The sequence below is a fragment of the Perna viridis genome, chromosome 3, assembly GCF_037379345.1.
Source record: "Perna viridis isolate PV_CMFRI_1.1 ecotype Kerala chromosome 3, ASM3737934v1, whole genome shotgun sequence".
NCBI classification, from domain to species: Eukaryota; Metazoa; Mollusca; class Bivalvia; order Mytilida; family Mytilidae; genus Perna; species Perna viridis.
Window position 1 is genome coordinate 49,580,632 of NC_142447.1, and position 26,433 is coordinate 49,607,064.

At 31.6% G+C, this 26,433-nt stretch overlaps 1 protein-coding gene across 6 annotated transcripts in view; it reads left to right on the top strand.

Moving 5' to 3' along the window:
* Positions 1 to 24,565, top strand: part of LOC148622730 (protein mono-ADP-ribosyltransferase PARP14-like) — a 42,345-nt gene extending 17,780 nt beyond the window's left edge. For 4 of the 6 annotated variants that reach the window (XM_088572865.1, XM_088572864.1, XM_088572866.1 and 1 more), the window contains exons 12-21: positions 371 to 382; positions 2,340 to 2,519; positions 2,876 to 2,941; positions 4,071 to 4,250; positions 5,206 to 5,388; positions 9,525 to 9,727; positions 14,952 to 15,354; positions 15,721 to 15,866; positions 17,265 to 17,436; positions 20,739 to 24,565. In XM_088572865.1, the coding sequence (XP_088428991.1) occupies positions 371 to 382; positions 2,340 to 2,519; positions 2,876 to 2,941; positions 4,071 to 4,250; positions 5,206 to 5,388; positions 9,525 to 9,727; positions 14,952 to 15,354; positions 15,721 to 15,866; positions 17,265 to 17,436; positions 20,739 to 21,010 (1,817 nt within the window). In that variant the 3' untranslated portion in view covers positions 21,011 to 24,565. Of the gene's footprint in view, positions 1 to 370; positions 383 to 2,339; positions 2,520 to 2,875; positions 2,942 to 4,070; positions 4,251 to 5,205; positions 5,389 to 9,524; positions 9,728 to 14,951; positions 15,355 to 15,720; positions 15,867 to 17,264; positions 17,437 to 20,591; positions 20,675 to 20,738 lie in introns of those variants that run through there. The other 2 variants (XM_088572867.1, XM_088572863.1) reach the window with 2 other exon arrangements.
* Positions 24,566 to 26,433: the final 1,868 nt, after the last annotated feature.

Sequence of the window (26,433 nt, forward strand, 5' to 3'; positions counted from 1 at the left end):
TATGACTGCAATACGTTATGGTTTGATTGGCATGCTGCTGTTTTGTTTGCAGCTTGTAGTAAAAACAAATAATTTGGTCATCAGGGTCCAAATTAGTGTTGGTTCATCGTCCACTACAGTCAATTTCTGATGCACATTGAAATATCATTCACCTAGGTCCAGGACCTACCTTACTTTACTCTTATTGAAGACATTTCACTTTCTTCTGGTTGACCATTCATTTAGGATTAAAAAAGTCTAGGACTTTTCACACATGCAAGTAAATTTGAGCCCCTGGGTAATGATAAAGCATTACCAGTAAAGTATTACTGATGTTATGCAGTTATGAAGGTTTTACTTTTGAACATGTGTCTGTAATAATGTATTGTAGGTAAAGAGAACTGTAAGTCAGTTTATTAGAGTGATGTGATATACTTGTAGTTTTAGTGCATTAAAAAAAAACTCTGCACTCCATGAGTCACAGAATCTTCTCTTTAGTTTCATCAGGTAGAATTTTTGTTTTGTAAGGAAAAGAAATATATTTTAATTTCAGATATCATTGCAAAAATGTTACGGGATTTCTGTTTTTGCAAAATTAAAACTTGCTTTCGGGTATTTTAATTTGGATGAATTTAAAATTTTTTTGATATTGCAAAATGTTGAATCCCATTTTGATCTTAAACCACAAAATTACAAGAATAAATGTATATGATCATTTCTGTATTGCTGGAGTTTTTTCACTCTGATCTATATTTCAGATTACATTGAAATCTGTCTAAACCAAACCCTGAAAAATTGAAAAACCTGTCTAAGCCAGACACTTTGTTATAAATTTTTAAATGTATTCTGAACCTTGGTAGACTGAACCAATTTTAGAGCCAAAAATGTGTTCAGTTTAGACAGGTTTCAAGGTACACGCTATCTCTAAGTACACAATACCTTGATACAACCAGACATACCGTGAAAGTACTTTAATTTGTGGGTCCCAATTTTTATGGTTTTGGTGAAAAAAAAATCAGTTTTTGAATTCTTGACTTAGTGCAAACAGATGCAATCAAACTGATGAGAATTATCGTTTTTGTAGAGAACCTAAATTCATAGTTTGCCAAACCACGAAAATTGGTACTCTAGGAATATTGATACTTTCACAGTACTTTATAAGTAATTTCAACATTCATTGTATTTATTATACCCCAACTTTGAAGGAGAAGTGGTATACTGTTTTACCCTTGTCCGTGTTCCCGTCCTAACAAGTTTTTCCATGGCACTTTTCTCAGCAACTTCTCATCACAGTGGCTTGAAGTTTAAACACATTCTTCCTGTAGGTATGCCATATGATAAGATTAATTTTCAGAAAAAAACAACCACTGAATACCAAGGACTTTGTTTATTTTTTTACTGTAAATTTTTGATAGTTGAAATTTTCGTTGCACTTACTACTCATCACAGTGGCTTGAAATTAAAGCACATTCTTTTTGTAGGGTGCCATATGGTGCGATCCATTGTTGAAAAAATTCACATTCCTGTTTATGAAGAACTTGTTTATTTTCCTTATATTATGATTGAAAGCGGGGGTATCACTGGTTAGCTATCACTTACAGATTTTTTGTTTAAAGATAATTGTGCTTCTTAATACACAGAGTGATCTAAAAACTCAATTGAGAGTTGAACATATGTTAATGTTAAAAATATCACAAAACATTAACAGGCTGCTTTGTTATAAACATGTCAAAAATGGAATTTGAAATTATTGTTTTATAGACAATTTTTTTATGTTTTTAAATTGAGAAGTTTGGGGTATTTTTTTCCATCTGAAAAATGTATATGAAAATAAACCAGTGTGTTGTTGAAAAGTGTTGTGAGACAATAGCCTTTCATGGATCAAATAGTTGTCAACACTTGTGGCAAATATTATCGTTTAAGAAATATATAATGAAATCAAGTGTTTTTTCCTTGATTTGGTCCAATTTGGACTTTTTAATTACTTTTTTGTCTTTTATTTTGGTGTAATGCATTCATGTACTACCAAAAAAGATGGGTTTGTTAGCAAAGTAAGCACACATTTTACTAAATATTATGCTATATCTATATTGATTTCACAAAGTTTGATTTATAGGCTTAATTTGATCTACAGTAAACATATTCCTTTTAAGAAAACCAAATACCTTACTTTTTCAGCACTTCCAGTTTGCTTTACCAATGGCGTGACTTTATTAAAGTACATAATGTGCTTAGGTCTATTAAAATAACCAGATTATGTTGTTTAATGAAGACCATATAAGTAAACTGTATCCTATTTTATGTTATAAAGGAACTATATGTTTAGACTTCGGTTTAAATTTGGCTGATGTTTTCTACAGACAGTAAAGCCCAGGCCCCTGTGAGTACACCTTCAACTGACTATAGACTTCGACCTACAGGCAAGGTTCAATCAACTCAGTTAGGGTATATCAATGTTCTGATCAAGTGTGGTGATATTACTAAAGAAAGTGCTGATGCAATAGTGAACAGTATATCCTACTCTCTAGACCTCTCTAGAGGTAAGTATTATAAAGGTTACAGATTATATAGCAATTCTACTCTCTGGACCTCTCTAAATGAAGGGTAATAACAAAATTTCTGAACTGATAAAATCAAGACAATTTTCAAAAGGAAAGTCCATATAACAAATGGCAAAATCAGATTAAAAAACAGAAAGTTGGAAACCATCACAAAGGTCCTGACTATGTGTAAGCATTTCAAAATAAAAGGTGGGGTAAACCAGGTTTTATAGTGCGCTAAAACTCCTTCTACCAGTATGGTTCATCATTACCAGAATATTTCAACACAAATGGGCAGCATTAAATTGCCACTAGTCAAAATCAGAATGTTATTACATAATGGGAACTAATTCCAGGTGCAGTGTCCAAAGCCATCCTGATAGCTGGTGGACAAGACATACAGAGGGAATTAACACAGGAAGGTATATTATATTGTTGGTTTATATATAGTTCAGTTTTAGAGCATGAAGAAATAGCGGTATTTGGGAAGCCACTACCTCACATCACCATACAATACAAGATATGAACATTTTTTAAATTTACAACAAATAGCTAAGGACTATGAATTATATCACATGAAGTTATTTACTTTATCCCATAACACACAAGTTTTTGATATTACCATATCTATGGTGAAATTGATGACTACATAAAGCATCAGATTATTAAAAGAAATGTTTTAAGATTGTATAAACTTTTAGCACTGCATGATGCAAATATATTGATTGTTAGCTCTGTTTATGCATCCCTGAACTCAACTGATATATGGCATTTTTATTATTCTATGACTTGAGGTATTTTGGGACATCACATTTTACTGCTGTCTGTACATCTGTTCCATACATTGTTCTCAGCTTTAACTTAGACACTATGAATTTAGCGTAACATCTTGACCTTCTGAAAAGGAAAGATCATGACCAAACTATACGGCAAACACAATGACTTCTCATTCCTTATTGTCAACTTTCCTTTCATCTTTGGCAGTATCCATTTGGTACCTGCATATGGAGTTTTCATATCACAATTCATACATTATGCCATAGCGTGCCAAAACTACAAAGGCTTTTTGAACTGTGCTAGACTTTTTACAGCTGGGCTTCTGGAACAGGGTTTTGTTGCTACAAGATTAAAGTTATCAATACAAACCTTTGATGGTTGTCATCATGAACTGGTTCAATATGAGGTATCCATCTACACCATGAGAATCAATTTGTTCACTGTGTCATAGTTTTCCTTTCCTCTTTGTCTGTTGGATGTGATATTTTATAAGCAACTCGACAGGTGTTTCTGTTTCATGCTCCCAGTTTTTAGTAGAGTCGGGGTTTGCTCATTTATTTTTTGTTTCTTTGTATTTGTTTTGGTTATTTCATGCTCTGTATTGCGTGTGTCTATTTTTTCTTTCTAGTCTTAATCCTTGGAACATATTCTTTTCATTGCTTCATGAATCTTGGTTCCTTTGATTACTCTTAGGAAAACTTCATGGAAGTCATTTAAGCATTCTCATTCTTTAGAAATGGTTTGATTGTTTGAACTGTGTTTTTATTTGTTTAGGTGAAAGTTCAAAAGAAAAAGGTTTGATAGTGACTTCTGGTGGAAGACTAGGATGTAAACATATATTCCACATCTTTGCGCAGTCCTCATCAGCAGGTTGGGAGGGAGCTGTAACCAAATGTCTGACTGAGGCTGAGAAAAGACGACTGACAACTTTATCTTTACCTGCTCTTGGTACAGGTAATAACACTATAGAACATATGACAATATTGTAAACAATTCTTAGATATTAAAGTCTTTATTAAAGGAATCTCTTTGAACTCTGGTTTAATGAAATAACCTGGTTTGAAGATTTTTGCAAACTGCTGAGGAGTTCATAAAAAGTATAAACTGGCCCAAACCATGCTAATTCATTAGACATTTCACATCAGAAATGTTCCTTATAATTTGTAATGGATTCAATTCCAAACTGTAAGAATTGGTTCACAATCTAAACATTATTTGTTAGGGATTTTTTGAATTGCAGAGAGCAGAAATTTCCATTTTAATAACATCACAATGATCACATATAAAATGAGGTTATGCAAAATAAACCTTGTTTCCTCAGAAAGACTAAACAGTCAGTTAAAAACTGAAATAAATTATTGTAAATTGTGTCTTTAATTTATGAAAATTATTTTTACCTGTGATATGTAATTCCGTCAGTGATGCATTAGTTATGTTTGCTGTTCTGTTTGAAAATAACAAGGATTTCAAAGGGTTGTGAAATCTTATAAGATCTTTTATTCAGAATAATATAAGTAGAAAAAATTGATGGGTCATGGTGCTCATTTTTTAGATTAAACATTTGAAATTTTACTAGGAAAAGGATTTCTCTTGATTTTTTACAGGTTTTGTGTCAGTAGTTTTATTTATTCACATCCAGAAGAAATTACAAGGATTTACAAACTTCTCTAATAACCTTTTAAGGTGTGTTTAATGAAATTATGAAAAGAAAATTTGGGGCCACTGGGCAAAAAATATTTGTATATACCGAAGATCTGACAAAAATGCTCATCATATCTTAGAAAAAGGTATACTGCAAAATGTACTTTTTTTCAGTGTTTGTTTTATTTGACTGTATGTGCTAATGAGCTTGTTATGGCTGGTCAATAGAATATTCCCTCAAACTTATCCATCTGTTTTTTCAATACAGGTCAGAAAGCTTGTAGTCCAGGAGATGTAGCCACTGCAATATTCCAATCCATAAAGAAGTTTACATCAACCAAACATTTGAAACATGTTACTCTAGTTGTGTTTCAGAAAGAAATGGCTGCTGTTTTTATCAAAGCTCTTAAAAAAATTGCTGGACTTCACAAAGATTTAGGAAAACCCCAAGGTATTGTCTTTACTGCTCAAATCTTAAGGTTTTTGTAGAGTTATGTATATATTCTCCTTCAGTCTTGAGGGGATTACAGGATTTCTCCACTTTAGATGGTTAAATTTAAGATTTTAACCCACAAGTTTTAGCGAGTGGGTTAAAATCTAAAATTTAACTATCGGGAGTGGAGAAATCCTTTAATCCCCAAGAGAAATGAGGGAGAATCTGTTTCTCCTATGAATAAAACCATAAAAAATAAATTAAAAAACACCCAAAATTCTCCCAACATCAACTATATAATCAAGGACCTCCCTCTAGTCATCAAGTCATTGCATCATTGATATAACTACCATTTTGATTAGTTGATACACTATCAAATAAGCTTTTAAAATGTGAATAACATTTGTAAATCAACACGTATTTAATTGATCAACAATATGAATAACAACTGTAAACATGGTAAGCGTGGGAGTCCCGGCACGTGGCGGGAAATTACAAATTTAATAATCACGCCCTTGTGCGGTGCGAAGCCTATGAATGGGAGAAAGAGATATTAAGTCTCACATTCTTGCAACTGTGAGATTCATGGTATCAAAGGTTTATCTAACACCTGCTGGTCCATAATTTAAAATCCTTATGAGGATTTTTTTTTTTTAAAATAGACAACTATTGTTGCTTTGTTGTTTGGCTGATCTCATTAATGTGAAGAGGAAATTTTTTTGGTAGTTAGTTCTAATCAGCTGATTTTAACATTTTCCCAGGAGTTTAATAACATTGGTGATGGCCAAATATGGCATTCCATCATGTTAAAAGGAGATATAACAAATTTTAAAAAGAATCTTTTTATCTTTAAGTGATAAGGCATATCTACATTACTTTTTTGCTATTTGCATTCTACATTATCCTGTTAAAGGAAATAATACATTTAAATTAAGCTGATGAAATTCAAAAGTTTGCACTTAATGGAATACTCATTTTGTTGACTTTAATCCTGTTTTCAGAGGTCTCTTCCCTTCCTCTCTTTTGGAGATAAATGTTAAAACTCCACTCAAAAAATACCGAAGAACAAGTTATCAGATGTTAAGAAAATTTCTAATATTAAGTATTTAAGACCTGTTTTCAATTGTTGGTTAGATTAATGGATATTAACATCTTTGGGTTGGTTTATGCTGACTGCAAAGTGGTTTATGTTGTTGTGTAAACTGACCCAAAGTTGATTATATCCCATAAGTCCACAATTTTTTTTAATTTGTTGGTTTACAGATTTTTGACTGGATGAAATTGGGTCAGTCGGTCGTAAAAAAATAAAAAATAAATTGGGAACCAGTAATACATATCGATTATTTATGTTATTAATAAAAACTTTTTTTTTATTTTCAAAGATTCCGTTATCCAACCTGTCATTGCATTTGTTTTCTATTTTCATATAACAATTACACTGAGAGACTACATAATCTTTTTAAAACTCTTTAAAAAAAATGAAATTGACGAACAATTTTTAAATCTGAAAAATACATTAAAAACTTGTAATTTGTCGTTTATTGGAAGACAATGAAACTTGTAAATTTTATAAAATTTCAATAATTATGGAGGGTGAAATGGTCACCAGAAAAAAAAAACAAAACAACTAATTATGTTTTAAGTTAATTTTCTCAATTGTTTATAAGGTCTCTTGCATAATTCCACACAAAAAGTTCATAGCTTTGATTCTCCAACCAATTGTCTCCCCTTTATTTTGGCGTCCGTTGTCATCATCATCGTTGTTAACAATTCTTCAAACATCTTCTCCTCTGAAACTACTGAATGGATTTGGATGAAACTTAAGATGATTGTTCTTTAGAGTATCCTGCACAAAATGACTGCTTGGATTTTTGATCTGTTTAAAAGAGTAATCAAGGGAACCAAGGTTATAGCGGTAATCAATTGAATGTAATCCAGGGACAAAGACCAGACATGGAAAACAGACATACACAACAAAGAACATAAAGTAACTAAAATCATGCATACAAAGTAACACAAGCAAATGAGCAACTTGGACTCCACTAAAAACTGGGAGCATGGACCAGGTGCACCGATAGGGTAAGCATTCTCTGCTTTTCTAGAAACACCTGCCGAGTTGCTTATAAAAAGTCAAGTCCAGGTGTAGACAAAAGAGGAAAGGAAAACTATGACCCGTTGAATAAATCAGTTTTTATGGTGCAGATGGATATACCATAACGATCCACGAGTTCATGATGACGACCATAAAACTTCTATAGTGATGACTTGTAGCAACATAACTCTGTTCCAGAAGCCTATTTGTTAGAGTTCTAGCATGATACAAAAAGTCTGTGTAGTCATCATGTTTGTTGTAAAGTTTGGTCAATAGTTTTCCTTTACCATCGATTTCTAAGTGTTGGTCAAGATATGAGGTTGACTTTACTGTCTCTGTAGAATCCCTGAAATTAGTATTGTTTAAAGATAATATGTCATCTATGTAGTGGAAACTGAGATTAAAGGATCTAGCCAAACAATATTAAAACATGGCGGCCATTACTAAAAATAGAACATAGGGGTCAGACAGCAGATTTTTGCATATATCTCTGAAACTGTTAGGTTTAACCAAATTCTGACTGAGGGTAAAATATTCAGCATGATGAGATCTCTCTCTGGTCAAATTCTGGTGAAAATCTGTTGACCCATGTTGGTGTTATTGCCCTTTTTGGATGTTTTTTGCTGTTTTTGATGTTATTACTTTTAAAATCCTCTCAGAAACTACTGTACACAATTCAATGAAAGTTGGTGTTTTTGTTTATAGGGTATTCTTAACAAAATGACCGTTTGAACTTTTGATTGGTTAAAAAAATATGGCCGCCATTACTAAAAGTAGAATATATGGGTCAGACAGCAGTTTCTTGCATATATCACCAAAATCGTTAGGTTTAGCTAGTATCTTTCAATTGATGAAATGAACATTACAATAAGTCCTACCAAAGTTTTCATGGAGTCCAAATTTCTTGTTAGAGTTATTGCCCTTAAAAGGCAAAAAAGGTGAGTGATTCAGGCTCCTGGGAGCCTCTTGTTTTCCTACTTCTTGTTGAGAAGAAAAACAAACCACAATGTTTTTAAACCCTTAAATCATTTACAGGTACTGTTTATATTCTTTTCAATGAAAGGTATTTTGATTCTATCATCTGTAGCCAGTGTTTACTTGTTTCCCAAACTACCATAACCCTTAAATTCAAATTTTTTTGAAGTGGTGAAATTTATGCAGCCATTTTTGCTCAATCTTCTCACTGACTTGTTGAATGAACAAAACTAGAAGCAAGCGTCATTCGTACTTTAATTTAAAAAGCAAATGTGATAATTTTGCACTTGCCATTATTTGGTGACATAAAAATGTTAATTGGAAAACTGAAATTCCAATATAATTTTTTTCACTTATGTGGAGAAATCAGGTCGGCAGATCTGTAAACAGTCAAATTAAAAAACTGTGGCCTAATTTAACCAAGAATTGAGAACATTCCTTATATTTAAATTGAAACACACCAGAAAACAAACAGAGAAAGAAAACAAATTTTTTTAATACAAAATCAACATTTTTTAATGCAGATTGATTCTGTCATTGTCATCAATCGATATCGTTATCTGTAATTCACATGCATGCTTTTGGTGTATACCACTGAAGTAGTTTTGTAGAAAGGGGGGAGTGGCTAAAATACCAGGTTAGGTTATACAAAATGGACATTGTTGGTCAATAGCTCCGAACTATTCTGAATTTGCACAGAAATTTAAAGTATTTCCATTTTAAAATGTAGAAGATAAAGAAAAAAAATTATATCGCTTAAAGAAGTCTAATATGATGATCTTAGTTGTACAGTATATTACATGAATGAATTTGTATTTCACATTGTTCATTTCCATTGAAAATGGGGAACTGTTGACAGATGTTGTAGGAAAAATGGTGTTGTCTTTAGTCATTAATATTTAGACAGAGGCCTTTTATAGTATTTAAAGAAGATAATGTTATCGTTTGTTATAAGATTGATGTGCTTCAAATATTCTTTACATCAGATGTTTTTATTTTTATAATAAAAGCATACAGCTCAAACAAATTTAGAATTTCCAGGTACTCACTGTATCAAAAATTGATATTTAGCATTTGCATAATTCAGATTCCACAAGACCTAAAGCTGCTTCTAGATATTCTGTCAGAGAAGAAAGTAACACAGACATTGTGAAGTTTTATTTATGGTCTGATTCTTGGGCCAACATCAGTGCTGCTAAAAGAGACCTTGATAAGTTAGCAGAAGCTCAGTGTTGTCAGAAATCAGTTGTTGGGTATCCTGATGTTGTTAATCAGCTTAAAAGTGATGAGGTAGTTACCAGTAGTTTGAGGATTTTTGTGTTTCATTAACACTAAATACCTTCAACTCTTTATCATTGATATAGTGATTTTGGAACTCTTTCTTCCAAGCTTCACAATTCTTACAACTTTTAGTCCATGGTCTGGGAGGGTCCACCGTGCACCCTCCACTCATCAACTTCATGTTGAATTTTAGGTACCTTTATACCACCCATTACCGAATCAATTTGTTACCAAAGAAGGATCACGGATTCTTTTTTAGTATAAGCCTATATGTGTACCCGACTGGGTCATAAAGCCAAGATTTTTGTGACAGTTTATCCAAAAACGAAAAATGGGATTTTTGATTTTTCCATAAAAAGTCAAATAAATTCAACTCTATAAGCTATTGCTCAACTAAAACGTCTCAAATTTGATAGATATTTCACTTTTCCACATAGATAACCAAGAGAAACTAATTTTCAAGAAAGAATTTCCAAAAAATGTTAATTTTATTACCCCTACCCCTTGGAAACTGGTTTCAGTATCAGAGTTCTCATTCACAGCATACTGACATGGTAGAGCTTATATGAAAAAAGTACCTCAACAAGAACCAAAATGTTAATTTTTAGCATTTAATCGATGTATAAAAAAAAGTTGGGTACTAGTGTTTTAATTATCAATGTATTCAACATACCTGCTCATACCAGGCGCATATTTTTCAGTTTCAATATGACAATGAGTTTTTCATATGATGGGGAATTTTTGGGGAATTTCATATTTTCTTCCATTTCACTTGTAATAGGCATTTTTTTTCAAGTACCCTACTTCACACAAACTTGAAAATTATTGTCACCTTGAAACTGAAAAGTACGCTCATGCTCATTTTGAGGTATTCTTTTCATGGGTGGGGTGGCAATTTTTCACTTGATTGGACTTGGAAAGGTTCAAATATTTATCACTTGGACTCAATAGAAAGCTAAGACATTATATATTTGTATTTGAATATACAAAAGCTTGTTTGAAGTACGGTTTTTGAAAAAATGCCAATTATAAGTGAAATGGAAGAAACTATGAAATTCCGAAAATTCCCCTTTTTATGAACAACTCATTATTGCCACATTGAAACTGAAAAATATGCACCTGAAATGAGCAAATATGATGGATACATCAATAATTTAAACAACAGTACCCAATATGTCTGTTGTACACTGACTGATTATATGCTAAAAATTAACATTTTAGTTTATGTTGAGGTATTTTTTATGGGTAAGGGTTGCACTTTTTCACTTGATTGGATTTGGTTTGTTGAAAACATCAATATACAAAACACAAGTACCCAACATGTCTATTTGACATCGATTATATGCTAAAAATTAACATTTTTGCTCATTTGGAGGTTTTCTTTTCATGGGTAGGGGTGGCATTTTTTAACTTGATTGGACTTGGAAAAGTTCAAATATTTATTACTTGGGCTCATTTGAAAGCTAAGACAATATATTATTGTATTTGAATATACACAAAAGCTTGTTTGAAGTATGGTATTTGAAAAAAAAATTGCCAATTACAGGTGAAATGGAAGAAAATATGAAATCCGAAAATTCTTCTTTTTATGAAAAGTTTGTTATTGCCACATTGAAACTGAAAAATATGTTTGAAACATCGATGATTAAAACAATGATACCCAACATGTCTATTGTACACTGATTATATGCCAAAAAATTAACATTTTAGTTCTTGTTGAGGTATTTCTTTCATGGGTAGGGGTGGAAATTTCCACCTATTTTTACTTTTAAGAGTTCAAATATTTATTACTTTGGAAGTTAAGGTTACAGACCACCAATTCAACCAATGAGCATTTGGAACGTACGCAAAAATAGTCCTACGCAGAAATTACCCCTGTTCCTCATAGTGCTGTGAAAAAAGTTCTCATCTTATTTAAAAAATTTAAACAGTTTCTGAAAGGAAAAACATTTCTGTACATTTTATAGGTGCATTTTGCTTCTTGTGATGTGAAGCCTAATCTCCATAATGATTTTTAAATATACCCCTATCTTGTGAAAACACTGGGATTTCCCATGCTATTTATAGACCCGTCACTTCCGGTGACCAGTACTGCACTGCAAGTCTGCTAACCCCACATGCCATTCTGAGGATTGTGAGCTGACATATGTAGAATCATGCTGATATATAGTCCTCTGCAGGTTAAAGTTAAGGTAAAGTCCAGAGAAGCCATTGAATATTGTGAAATTAGCATAGAAGCCTATGGGAAGTGGAATTAGTGGTTTTTAGCCTTAAGACACTATTATAATGTACTGTATCAAACAAAAGCTTGTTTATACTATGGTATTCTGAAAAAATGGAAATAACGGGTGATATAGGTGAAATACTGAAATTCTGAAAATTCCCGTTTTTACGATTTTACAGTAATTGTAACCCCAAAAGAAAATCTAAGCACCTGAATTGACCAGATTTATTGGGTACATCATTATCTTAATTATGAATGCTTAAAATATGAGTTTTACGGTGTTGGTATGTTGTGAATGAGGATTCTGTTTGATACTGAAACCAATTTCCAAGGGGTAGGTGTAGAATTTTTAGAATTTAGAAAGTTCTTTCTTGAAAATTAGTTTTTTATGGTTTATTTATGTGGAAAATTGAATGATCTATTGAATGATACCAAATTTGAGGCGTTTTAGTTTAGCAATAGCTTGTAGAGTCGAATTTATTTTATTTTTTATGGAAAAAAAAAAAATCTCATTTTTTGCTTTTTTGGCTAAATTCTGACTATGAAAATCGCAAAAATTCACCATAAGAACTCCAGAAGTATTAATTGTGATAATACTAAACAGAAAATACCAAATAATCTATTTTTTACCAAAGCATAAGCACTCTGGGGGCTTTGATATGGTAAAATATGTCAATTTAAGCGATTTTTTTTTGGTGGGGTAGGGTACATTTTTTTCATTTTACCCCCAAACCCCAAGTGTTACCACAACTTTCTTGGTACCATTGTAAAGCTGAGACATAAGGATACATGATGTTACATATATATGTTAGTGTTCTTCATTTTGTAGAAAGAAGAAGTTCGTAGAATCAAAAAAAGTAAAAAATGGATATTTGCCACAACGAGGTATAAAAAGTAGCCAAAAAATACAAAAATGCTTCAGATAATTTTTTGGCGACAAAAAGATTTGTAAATGGGAGGTATAAGGGTACCTGAAAATCATATTTTGGTTGATGAGTGGGGGGGTGTGTGCACAGGGGGTTATCTCAGCCCAAGTCATCATTTGTCCCTGGAATTCACAGTAAAAATTTGAAAATGATTTAAGGAATTCTTGTAATATTTTAGCTCACCTGGCCGAAGGCCATGTGAGCTATTGCCATCACTTGGCGTCCACTGTTGTTGTCATTAACAATTTTTCAAAACTCTTCTCCTCTGAAACTACTCGACCAATTGGAATTAAACTGTGTATGGATATTTGTTGGGGTATCCTACATAGTACTGTTGTGGGGATTTTTGTTCCGTCGAAAAGCATGGCCGCCGTTACTAAAAATAGAACATAGGGGTCAGACAGTAGTTTTTCGCATATATCTCCAAAACCGTTCGGTTTAGCCAAATTCTGACACTGGTAAAAGTGTTCAGCATGATGATATCTATCTGTGGTCAAATTTTCATTTTAATCTGTTATACCATGTTGGAGTTATTGCCCTTTTTCAATGTTTTTTTTGCTATTTTTAACGTTATTTCTTTCAAAGATCTTCTCCTTTGACACTACTTGAGGTCTCACTAACCACTTCTAACGTTTCCATTACTTTACATGTTAAAGAAGTAATTTTCAATGTCTCACTGTGAATTCCCAGGACAAATGACATCTTAAAGTTGCATACCGTTGCGAAGCTGGGAAAAAAGGCTTCCAAAATCATTATGCTAATGGTACGATGATTGTAGAAATTCTTCACAAAATTTACTTGAATAAATAATACTGAAAATCCATATTTTTACCTGTTCTGCTAACTGACAGCATGTAGGCAAATTACTCACACATGTAAATAATATTCATACACTTTTGTAGTTAATTACATACATGATTTTAAAGTACACATTCTCAGCTTTATTTTGACTACTTTTATACACACAAATAATGCACTTACAATGCATATGTCTAGGTTCAGTGTGTTTTTGGTACTACATAGGGGGGTGGCCATTTGACCCGGAAGTGGTTAGTGAGACCTGACCAATTGGAACCAAACTTTGTATGAATGTTCCATGGGGTATCATGCATAGAACTGATGTGGGGATTTGTGATCCGTTGAAAAGCATGGCCGCCATTACTAAAAATAGAACATAGGGGTGAGACAGTAGTTTTTTGCATATATCTCCAAAATCATTACGTTAAGCCAAATTCTTTCAGTTATTCTTAGGACTACAAAAGTCTTCAAGCATAAAAGTTGTCAGACACCTTCTTATAAGAGTTATTGCCCTTTTTTACAGTTTTCAGCCAATATCTTCATAACTATGATAGATTTAGACTTTCATTTGCTGAAATGATCCTTTTCATAAATCCTATCAAAGTTTTCTTGAGTCAAAATTGTTGGACTACTTCTTGTTTAATTTATTGAAAGGCAAAATTCAACCTGGTGAGCGATTCAGGCTCCTGGGAACCTCTTGTTTTAGTCTATGAAGAAATAATCTCAATCATATGGTCCTTACTGCATATAGTGAATTATTTTCAAGTTTGCACCACATGCATTGAGGTTATTTAAATAGATAAAAAAATATTACATTCAGTCCTTATAATTTAATTTTGAATTCAAAAGTTTAAGTTAACAGGCAACATTATCAAACATCCCAATAACATGGTAAATTTATGTCTATGAGAGGATAAATAGAAAAATATCAACCAATCAGAAGAGACATCACATCCAAAATTAAAAATTAAAAAGTAATGGAAATGTCAGAAGTTGTTAGTGAGACCTTTACAACATCAGGGTATGTGTGGAACAGGGCATCCTTTTTGTGAGCTTGCTTATAGTATTACCTTTTTATATTAGAGAGCAAAATGAGGGAAATCCATCTATGGCATGTATTAACTATATTTTTATTTTTGCTATAGCAATATCTACTGAGTTATTTATATTGAAATGATGAAAACTTTCTCATCATTTGCCTGTATAGCTGGATGAAACCTTCCAATCATTTGTTTATAACTGTGGTTTTACTTTAATCAGTTGTCTAGGTTGTATCTATTTACAGATTTTTAGGGAAGCTGAAAAGAAATTTAATGTAAAAATCAAAAACCAAAAAGGAGGTGTTTCTATTGAGGGACCTCAACCTAATGTGGATAAAGCATGTGACCACATCAGAATTCAGTTACGAGAGAAGGAAAGCCAGATGTTGGATTATGAGCGAGCCAAGGATGTGGCTAATTATGTCCAGTGGTATTATCAAAGCGAACATGATAAAAAGTTTAGACCATTTAAACTGGAGGACAATCTTAAGATTGAGACAGCATATAAAAATAAAAACGCTACAGTGAAAATTCGTGATAACCGAGGGGTGTCATATACAATTGACTTTCAAAAGATGGTTGAAATTCCTAGTGACAGCTCTCATGTTAAGATACCAGTTAAGAGAGAGATTAAAGAGCAACAGAGAGGTTAGTCAAATGTTTTAGATTAAAGGAAGAATACTATCAAACTTTTTTTGTCACGTGCCTTTGAAACATTAATGAATGATTTGGATCATGCTTCTCAACTTAATGGAAGACTTTCCATGAATTTTGTTATAGTTTTTAGAAATAAAAGTAAGTGAAAAATATTAAAAAAATGGAAATGGTTATGTTCACCATCTTTTTTCCATACTGCATGTTTTTCAGTCTTGGACATTTATCAGCCTGATGATTATAAAACATGTGATGTCACTCTCATTTCAAGTAAGTTGTTTGACTGTGACATAAAAGAACAATGTGGTTTTGAAATAGATATACAGCAACTGCACAATGACCTTCAACTTTTATGTTTAGGACAAGGTGTGCCATCTACCTGGAGTAAAGTTCAGATGAAAGATCAACAGTTATGTTATGAGGAGGAATTATTTCCTGGTAATACAGAGTATGACAGAGTCAAGATGGAGTTCCAGAGATCTGGTGGTAGTCGTTCTATTGTCAAAGTATGTAACTGATCTCAGTATGTAATGGTGTTATATTACTGGTATGCACTTATACTTATTTGTGTATATCTTATCTGAAGGTTATAAATGGGAATCCTAATAATTGTATTGTTTGATCGATTGTCCTTTTCATACCTAAGGAGTACAGGACCTTAAACTGTACCTGTTTCATTCTACATCTTTGGATGGAAGTCTAAACTGTAATTGCTCCATTCAACATCTTTGGATAAAATTTTAAACTGTACTGGTTTCATTTTTCGTCTTTGGATAGAACCTTTAACTGTACCTGTTCCATTTTATGTCTTTGATAGAACTTTAAACTGTACCTGTTCCATTCTTCATCTTTTGGATAGAACCTTTAACTGTACCTATTCCATTCTCCATCTTTGAATAGAACCTTTATCTATACCTGTTCCATTCTACATTTTTGGATAGAACCTTTATCTATACCTGTTCCATTCTACATTTTTGGATAGAACCTTTATCTATACCTGTTCCATTCTACATCTTTGGATTTAACCCTTTACTTTACCTGTTCCATTCTACATCTTTGGGTAGAACTTTATACTGTACCTGTTCCATTCTACAACTTTGAATAGAACCTTTAATGGTACCTGTTCCATTATACATCTTTGGATAGAACTTTTATTTGTACCTGTTCCATTCTACATCTTTGGATAGAACCTTTAACTGTACATGTTCCATTCTACATCTTTGGATAGAACCTTTATCTGTAGCTGTTTCATTCTACATCTTTGGATAGAACTTTTATCTGTACCTGTTCCATTATATATATTTGGATAGAACCTTTATCTGTACCTGTTCCATTAAATGTTCTTGAATAGAACATTTTACTGTGCCTGCTGCATTCTTTGTCTTTGGATAGAACTTTAAACTGTACCTGCTCCATTCTATATCTTTTAGTTCTACTAAAGACTTTAAGTCACTGCAAATGTTGTTGACATGGAAGGCAGTGTAACAAGGTCTTAGATGTGTTGGATGACATGTCTTTATGCAAACTGAATATTTGATATATATAGATAGATGTAATTAATTGTTATAAATTCTTCTTGGTGAACATTTCATTTACTGTAAGTGCATGTTTTCCTTATTAAAAATCTGTAGACCATATTTGTCTATATAACAGTTTGGGTAGTCATGAACTGCAGTTAATTTGACAAAATGATGTGTTATGTTTTCATAACAGGATATTTTCAGTTTGATAGTAAAACTTATTTAAGTTTTCCCAAATATAAATATCATATTAAAGTACTGAATGAAGCAGATTCAGCTCAATGTAATTTTCTCCCAATTAATAATGTGTGAATTATCTAATAAAGGACTGTTAATACCACAATTATCAAATTAATCATTTCATCATTTCTTTTTTTACTTCAGATCTATCGAGTACAAAACCCTACATTGTATCTACAATACGCTGCTAAGAAAAAAGAGTTGTGGAAAAAAAACAATAAAAACCCAGAGAAATGGTTATGGCATGGCACATCAGCAGATACTGTCAATAATATCATTAACCATGGCTTTAACAGGAGTTATTGTGGAAAGAATGGTTAGTTTTGTATAAAATCAAAATCCATTGTAAACAAAGTTTTTGGGTCTGTAAAAATCACCCTGTCTATTGGCTGTCAATATATCTTGAAAGGGCAACTCCTCCTATACTGCTCTTGTTGGGCACTGGTAGTAGGAGTCAAATGTACAGATTGGGGGTGCACAGGTAAGTTATTAAAATGTTCAGACAAAAATACTTTTTATAGCATTGCGCTTTAAAACTATGATAATTCAAACAAACAGATATAGATTTAAATTCTACAATGATTTCTTGTTAAAACTGTTTAAATTTTGTTTCATTTGGATCTTTTCTGTTGTATAGAGTGAGTGTTTAAAATATTGAACACAGATTCTGGTTGTAGCAGGATGTGCACAAAATTTAGGAGTATACATATGTCGATTTAAATTTTTTTTGTACAGGTAGTTGTGCAGAAGTTGAACAGATTGGAGGAGTTAATTGCATATAATGTTGTTAAAAATGGATAAAATGACATGAAATAATGTTGAAATGTTCTTCAAAATATTGCAAACCTTTTTTTTATTCTGCTTGATTACATTTCCAAGCTTGTATAACTCAAATTGAATTTAACAGTAAAATTTAATACAACTACCAGTTGATGAAAATGATACTATATAATTGACAAAAATGTCCTTTGGATGCAAGATTGTCATAGTTAATTTTTTGTTTACATTTAACATCATGATGCCTCCATCATATGTCTGTAAATACTGTCCAGAAACATTCACCACCTTCAAAGAAACAAATTACATTTAATACAAACAGGGGTTGGTATTCATAATCACCTGTAATCAATTACATTTTCACAAGAAACACATGTTATTAGTAATCATTGTAAATTATGATTACAAGTAATAATGTGTAATCAATTACTGGGTAAAAAAGTGGTGTAAAAGTCATTACTTTGTTATAACATTTTGATTAAATTACCCCAAAAAAATTTTGTAAAAAATAGATTATTAAAGATCAGTATTTTTCCTTTTCGCATGATTTATCAAACTTAACATTTAAATTGATTTTAGCAACTGAAAATTGAGATTGACATTTATACATTTTATAGAATAGATAATAGTGGTATACCACTCCAAGTAAATTTCTATTCCTTTGTCTCCCGCGACTAATTTACCAAAGCAAATAGAGGATATACAAGTTTTTTTTTATAATTTATTTACCAAATCATTGACATAAAAAATGTGAAACAATTGATGAAATACAGCATTTTGTCTTTATTTGTACATTATTGTTGTGATCCAATGTTTATGAAGAATTACTTTAAACTATAATCATGATCTTTTTTTAATTTTACTTTAGAGAAACAAACCTAAAATATGTATATGTGTTATATCTGTGTAAATCATATACACAGGCAAATATTTTTCATGTGAAATTCATGTTAAATTCACATAAAATTTACATGATTTTCATGTAAAATTCACTAAACATGAATTTCATGTGAACATTTCGTGTGAATTTCACATGAAGGCTCCATTCACCTGAATTTCACGTGAACTCTGTCACTTTGTTTATTTGCTCAATTCAGGTGAAAATCATGTGAAATTCATGTGAAAATTATGTGAAATAATTTTGCCTGTGTAATTTAATTAAAAGATTGCAAGAATAAATTAATGTACAATACAAACATATTTCTCAATGCTGTTGTATGTATTTTAAATTTCCTTGAGGCTATACAATTGTTTGTCAAATTGTCACCTAACTTAAACAGACACATAATTTACTGATTAAAGTGAAATATATTTGGTCTACTAATAAGAGTAAAATAAAAATTTTCAATATCATATTTATCACAGCTTTGAAATTATGTATATGATACTCTTATTATTTCTTCTGCTTTATGATTATATAAATTATTTTGCTAAATATGTCATTGCATTACCTATGCCAATGAAGTAAATTTATTTTCTTAAATTCATGTGTGGAAATATCTGAAGTAATCATATGTAATCTTGAAGCAATCATGATTACTTTGACAAAATTAATCATATGTAATCAATTATAGATTTACCCGATGTAATCATTATGTAATCAATTACATTTGAAAGTAATCAGCCCCAATTCTGAATACAAATTCGCCTTGATCTTAAGCTTTACTATAAAAAAGCAAATTATTAATGAGGATTATGGAACTAGGGGGTATCAATGTAGAAAATTCAGTGTAACCCTGTCAACGTCAACAGTTATTTCACAAACTATGAAAACAGTGTACTTTTTACATCTTTCTATAATAACAAAACCAAACCATAAAATAGTATTCCAACTTGTAGCAAAAATATGTTAAAAAAATAATACAAAACCTATAGTCAGATAAGAAAAATATTAGACTTTATCCCTATATTACTTGCTATAATCTGCTGTGTTTGTTCACTACATATTGAATGCACCACCTTACGACCGTGTTTTTTTTTTGTTTTTTTTTTCCGTTCAAAATACATTTTTTTGTAATTAAAATTGTCATTAAAATGAATCCAGCACACTTGAAACTTATATATATGATAAAATAACTGTATTTGCATGTTTGAAATAGTAAATATAGTAGATAACTAATTTATCTCAAAGTACCAGTAATCAGCATTTTTTATTATCATCTGCACTCATAATAATTCAGCTGTACGCCCCAAATCTGTACATTTGACTCATTTGACTACCCATTGTTCACCTTCCCAGGTAGTGTGCATGAAATCTTGATTTCCACAAATTTTAAGTCTAAAGGATTCCTGCCTTACTGTATGATTAGTAAATTAGTTTATCCCACTCTGGATAGGGCATGCATATTTCAGTTATAAATCTTTTTATATGTATTGAATTTTTTTCTTGAAGATGGGGTACATCATTATGAAAGTTGTACAGAGTTAATATGAAAACATCAGTGTTACAACCAGTACATGATTTTTTTAAATGGAAGTTAGGTTAAGTACACATAAACTATTTTCCAATGTAAATTTACCCGTAGTATATTTTTTTATCGATACTGGGTGCAGCATTGGGAGCTGGAGTGTATGTATATTTTTTTATTGATACTAGGTACAGCATTGGGAGCTTGAGTGTAGTTATATTTTTTTATCAATACTAGGTACAGCATTGGGAGCTGGAGTGTAGTTATATTTTTTGATCTATACTAGGTACAGCATTGGGAGCTGGAGTGTATTTATATTTTTTTATCAATACTAGGTACAGCATTGGGAGCTGAAGTGTAGTTATATTTTTTGATCTATACTAGGTACAGCATTGGGAGCTGGAGTGTATTTATATTTTTTTATCAATACTAGGTACAGCATTGGGAGCTGGAGTGTATTTTGCTGTGAATGCTGGTTATTCTGTTGGTTATTGTCAGCCTGGGACTGGAGGTTGTCATATATTCTCTGTCCAAGTCCTCACTGGTATACCTTGCCAGGGAAACAGTGGAATGAAGGTCTTACCAACGAAGTCTTATGGTGGAATGACCTATGATTCTTCTACTGACAACCCTAGTAACCCTGTCATGTTTGTTATATTCCATGACTGCCAGGCCTACCCAACTTATCACATCATATTCAAGTGAGATTTGTCAAATGATTTTATGGGTTGTATCATGTGATTTATTATGAAATAACTGTATGAATTTTTTATTAGTTTTACATTATGTTAAACTTTATTTCGATCATCTGACAAGAATATTAGGTATGTCTAATTTCAATGTTAAATAATTATATTTTGACTTAAAAGGGATGAACTGCTTGATCAGTCTGATTAAAAATTGCCAACTCAATATTTCGTAGTCATCTAATAATGACTTTACAGATCAATAAAATTATATAGGAAGGTAAGACATTCTCTTTGTTAGCTTTCTGGATGTTGAGTTTGAGATATGATGAATTCTTGTTGATCATACCTATTACACAGAGCATTCTTTCTTGTTATCTTGCAAAATCATACAGAGGTATGTTTTCAACAAGAAAATTCTGTTAGAATAATTAAAAATGATTTAAACTATTTTAAAAGATATACTTTAATAAAACTATGTAAAGTAAAATTAATACAAAGATTTATTTGAAAAAACTTTTTTCAAGGGGAAGATAATTGACGGGATAATATTCTATAAAAAAAAGTACTGGGAATTTTGGTGGTTTTTGTAATATTACAAAAGAAAAATTTTGTGCTTCCCCCCCCCAGTTTTCTTTTTTGAAATATGTAAGTGTGTAAGATACTGTACTCTAAATACAAATTTTAAAGAAATTTTATACCATTTTTTTTTGGTAGCTTGAGAAATTACAGAATCTATATGAGTGTATAAAAAATCACCTATATCTTTAAATTAAGTCGGTTATGTTTTTTTAGGGCCATCTTTGAGAGAAACTAGTAAAATTTATTCAAAAAATATATTAGGTCTACCTCTATATATAACTTTCAGTAATTGATTGTTAAGTAACCTTTTTGTTCAACCAATATTTTTGACATAAACTCAGTTGGATGGTATCCATTTTGTATGGGCAACTCTTTCTAACAGATAGATGGATTTAAAACTGTTACATGTATCAATATGTGTGAACTATATATTGTATTGAGGGTTTATGTAATGATTTTGTGAGTACTAAATATTTTTTTTTGCTTTGCTATTTGTTATTGCTGTATTTTGATTCATATTAAGTGCTAATTTAATTTTTGCTTTATTCAAGGTCAAATTTGGAATTTGAAAATTAAATCACATGAAATATTTATGAAGATAAAAAAGAGTTATTCATCTTTGTCTTATCTTTGTCTGCCACTAAAATTATGTTATGCAATAAAAAACCTCAACCAGTTTTTTAGGAAAACATGAAATTTTCCACTCTGAAAAAAAACCCAAAAAACACGTATATGGTATATATTGCTGATGTTGTGTTTACCATAGATGTTTCTGTAATTTATCTTTAGAAAGTTTTCATATAACCACAAAAAAGTTGCGGTTGTATATTGGTATGACATTGTCGTCGTCTTTTTCCCTGTCATTGTCGTTGTTATCACAATTTGCTATTCGTGCGATAACCCGAGTAATGGTTGATTTTTTAAAAATTTTATAACAAGGTTTCAAACCACAAAAGGGAGGCTGGTATTGATTTTGGGTGCTATAGCCCCAGCTGTTTTTAGAATAAGGAGCGATAAAGGGCCTAAAACAAGCATTTCATAGATTTCAACTTTAAAACTCCAGTCAAAGCATAGGAATGGCAATGATATTGTTTCACACTAGTCTGTACCACAATGGTCAGACTTGGATTTTGGGGGTAAAGACAAGAACTTTTCAGAATTTAGGAGCCAAAAAGGGAGGCCAGAAATATGCATTTTCCTGATGTCAAGATAATAACTTGTTTATTTTTGGTCCAATTTTGAGAATTTTTTTTATTGGTCTCTGCCTGCATTTTTCAATCAGATTTCGGATATCTCTTTTAGTTTTTAAGTTATTAGGGTTCAAAGAGACCACACCCCCAAAAATCAACTTGTTAAAAATTAAAAAAAAGATAAATTTTGTCAACACCAGTGGTGGATGCGTAAGGAGTTTTTAAATTGTGGTTGCTGGATAGGGGTTACCCATTACTTTGGTGACTGGATAGGGATGCCCATAAGTGTGGTGTCTTGATATGGGATTTTGATAAGTGTGGTGGCTGGATATGTGATGCCTATTAGTGTTGTGGCTTGATAGGGGATGTCCATTTGTTTCCCTGTTGGAGTAGAATCTAGGACCCTGTGTTTGATACTAAATCATTTATTTCCCTGAAGTGGTGGTTTGTGTGCAGGCATGCCTGGCTCTTTAATCCTTTATTCTGTACATCTTCACACAAACTTTCTAAATCAAAATTTTAATATTTATTTTTATGCCCTTTAAGTCTAACAGTTGTATGTGTTCTGATCTGTTGTGGGACAGTATGTGTTCTGATCTGTTGTGGGACGGTATGTGTTGGATCATTCACAGTGCAGTTTGAAATTTAAAACAGTGTTTAAAATTGCAATTTAAACTATAAATTTCTCCTTAAAACCTTGAACTTGAAACTCCATGCAAAGCATATCCCAAAACAGGAAAAATTTTACCTATAAATGATTGGTCTATCATCTTACGTCACTTTCTTAATTGCTTGGTTAACAGACTTTTAACAGGAGGAATGAAAATAAAGTAAAGGGTGTTAATGTGAATATACTGATTGTATCTCACTATAATTACTGTGCTGGTATATATTTCAGTGACAACTAGGACGGGAAAAGAATGTTAATTGTCTGATTGACAGGAGATTGACTGTATTTGACCATATTTTATTGTTTAAGGCTGGAAACCACTAATTCCACTTCCCGTAGGTTTCAATTCTAATTTCACAATATTCAATGGCTTCTCTGGACTATACCTTAAACTTTAACATTCAGAAGACTGTATATTAGCACAATTCTACATGTGTCAGCTCACAATCCTCAGAATGGCATATAGAGTTAACAGACTTGCAGTGCAGCACTGGTCAAGTGAATGGTCTTTAAATAGCATGGGAAATCTGAGTGTTTTCACAAGATAGGGGTATATTTAAAAATCTTAATGGTGATTAGGCTTTACGGCACAAGAAGAAAAAATGCACTTATAAAATGTACAGAAATGTCTTTTTCCTTTCAGAAACAGTTTTAAGTTTTGAAATAAAATGAGAACTTTTTTCACAGTACTATGAGGAACAGAAGATAATTTCTGCGTAGGACTATTTTTGTGTACGTTCCAAATGCTCATTGGTTGAATTGGTGGTGTGTAAACTTAAGGCATGTAACAGTTGATTGAAATAAACAAGAAGCAACTGATGTCATTTTTTTCATAAAATGAAAATGACAGTTATACAAAAGTACCTTAGTTGACATGTCCTCATTTCTTCATTGATTGAAAGTTATTCCATCTTGCCAAACTTAGAGGTCTAATGTACTAAAGGAAAACATTTTTGTCATTGAATTAGTGCTGTAATTAAATATGGTGTCCAATTACTGTCTTGCTGTGTAACTTAAACCTACCATTATGGTTCTTAATTTGACATTGTAATTGTTTAATTTCATTATTATTTTGTTAATATATTTTATTATTTTGATTAAACTGTGATAAATAAAAGATGAAATCCAAAAACTTCTTATTATTTGTGTTTAACTTCAATAAATAAAAAAACAAAACATACATAGTTAAATACCAGTAATAATAAAGAATAATTGCATAGTAAATACATGTCATGACAAAAAACAAACCTAGTTACACATATTTGACACAAAGCAGTTTGTTTTTGTGGGAAACCTAAATGTCAGAAGATGTGTTCATCAAAATTTCTAGAAAGAATGTCAGAAGATGTGGTCATCAAAATTTCTAGAAAGAATGTCAGAAGATGTGTTCATCAAAATTTCTAGAAAGAATGTCAGATGTGGTCATCAAAATTTCTAGAAAGCACCAAAATACTTTTAATAGTAGCAGTCTTTACAAATATGACAGACATGGTGGGATTAATGCATCTTTAAAACCCACAAAATTTACTTATACATGTATTTTTAATCCAGAGTTAATGACAGACCACATAACCAGTATTAGTGTGCTGTGTATGAAAGCAACACTTTAAGATATTGTTCTTGATTCGGTTGGTTCAAGAGGGAGATAAGTTTCTATAAAATACATATCTGTATACAGACCATTGTAGACTATATAGTAGATGTCTCACCTATCACACATGGACACTGTTAATCGAAAGTTGGTACATGTAGTATGAAAATAGGAGATGTATGATTGCCAATGAGAGTGTCATCAACCAAATTGTTACTAATTTTATACAGTACGGTAAATTTAAAGCTGCATTAGCTGCCAAATGTGTTCAGTTTTGATTCTACTGAATTTTGCTGATTCAATGAAATAAGTTTGTAGTATTCAATTGAAGCAATAAATGTTGATAATACCTACAGAATATTGTGAAAACAATGCTTTTTTAATCAAAGAAGATTGATAGCTCTTATCTAATTATTTTTTGCCATTACTTCCGAAGATTGCCGACAGGACATTCGCCTGGGTTACAAATATACTTTAACCTTAGTGAAAAAATAACAATATGGGATACACAGGTAAGCATGTGTCTTGTTTACAATTTATTTCATCTATTTCTTGATTAGTTTTCAAATAAATAATGAAATTTCTGACCATATTTGTGCCACATTATATCACAATATGAAAATTTCAAAAGGATCTTTGTGTTATATTCGAACTTTTTTCTTTTATGGCTTGAGTCCGTCGGTCTTCCTTGCCATTGATTAACCACTTTCGCTTTGCAATCACATTTTTTTTTTAAAGAAGCAACCCTTACAACATGTGCAGATTAAGGTCACCAGAAGTCACATGCGTACAAATTGATCTAGGTTGATTTTTTGTCTTGCAAGACAACAAATATATAGACACCTATTTCATGTATTTAATGCATTTTATTTGTGGATATCAAATAAAATTATACAAGAAAAGTACAACTTAGTAGAAATAATTCAAAGTTGAGGCATATTTCAACAGAAATAAAAATGACAGCTAATGCAGCTTTTAACATATCCACACAACCATTTGACACCACCAAAGTAGCCAGATATCCAGATACATATCCATGTATTGAACTGTGATGAAGTGATGTTTCAGTAAAATAAAATAGCTGTGGGGCATATGCATTAAAAAGATATAGAACTCATACCCTTAGGCAGGGGTGTCACAATGACACTCCCCAAAGCAGAAAATCATTAAAAATTGTAAAAGACTAGATGAAAATTGGTTGACAACTGTTAAAATCAGAAAATTTTTTGTACAAATACCCCCTAAAAATATCTGGCTACAGGCCTGAAATAGCAAAGAAGTGATGTTGATGCAACTACATACCAAATATAACTGACCTAGTACAAGTGATTCATGTTTAACTAACTTAAAGGAAACTTGGCATTTAAATCTAAACAAGAAATTTCAATGTCAAAAGACCTTGAAACAAA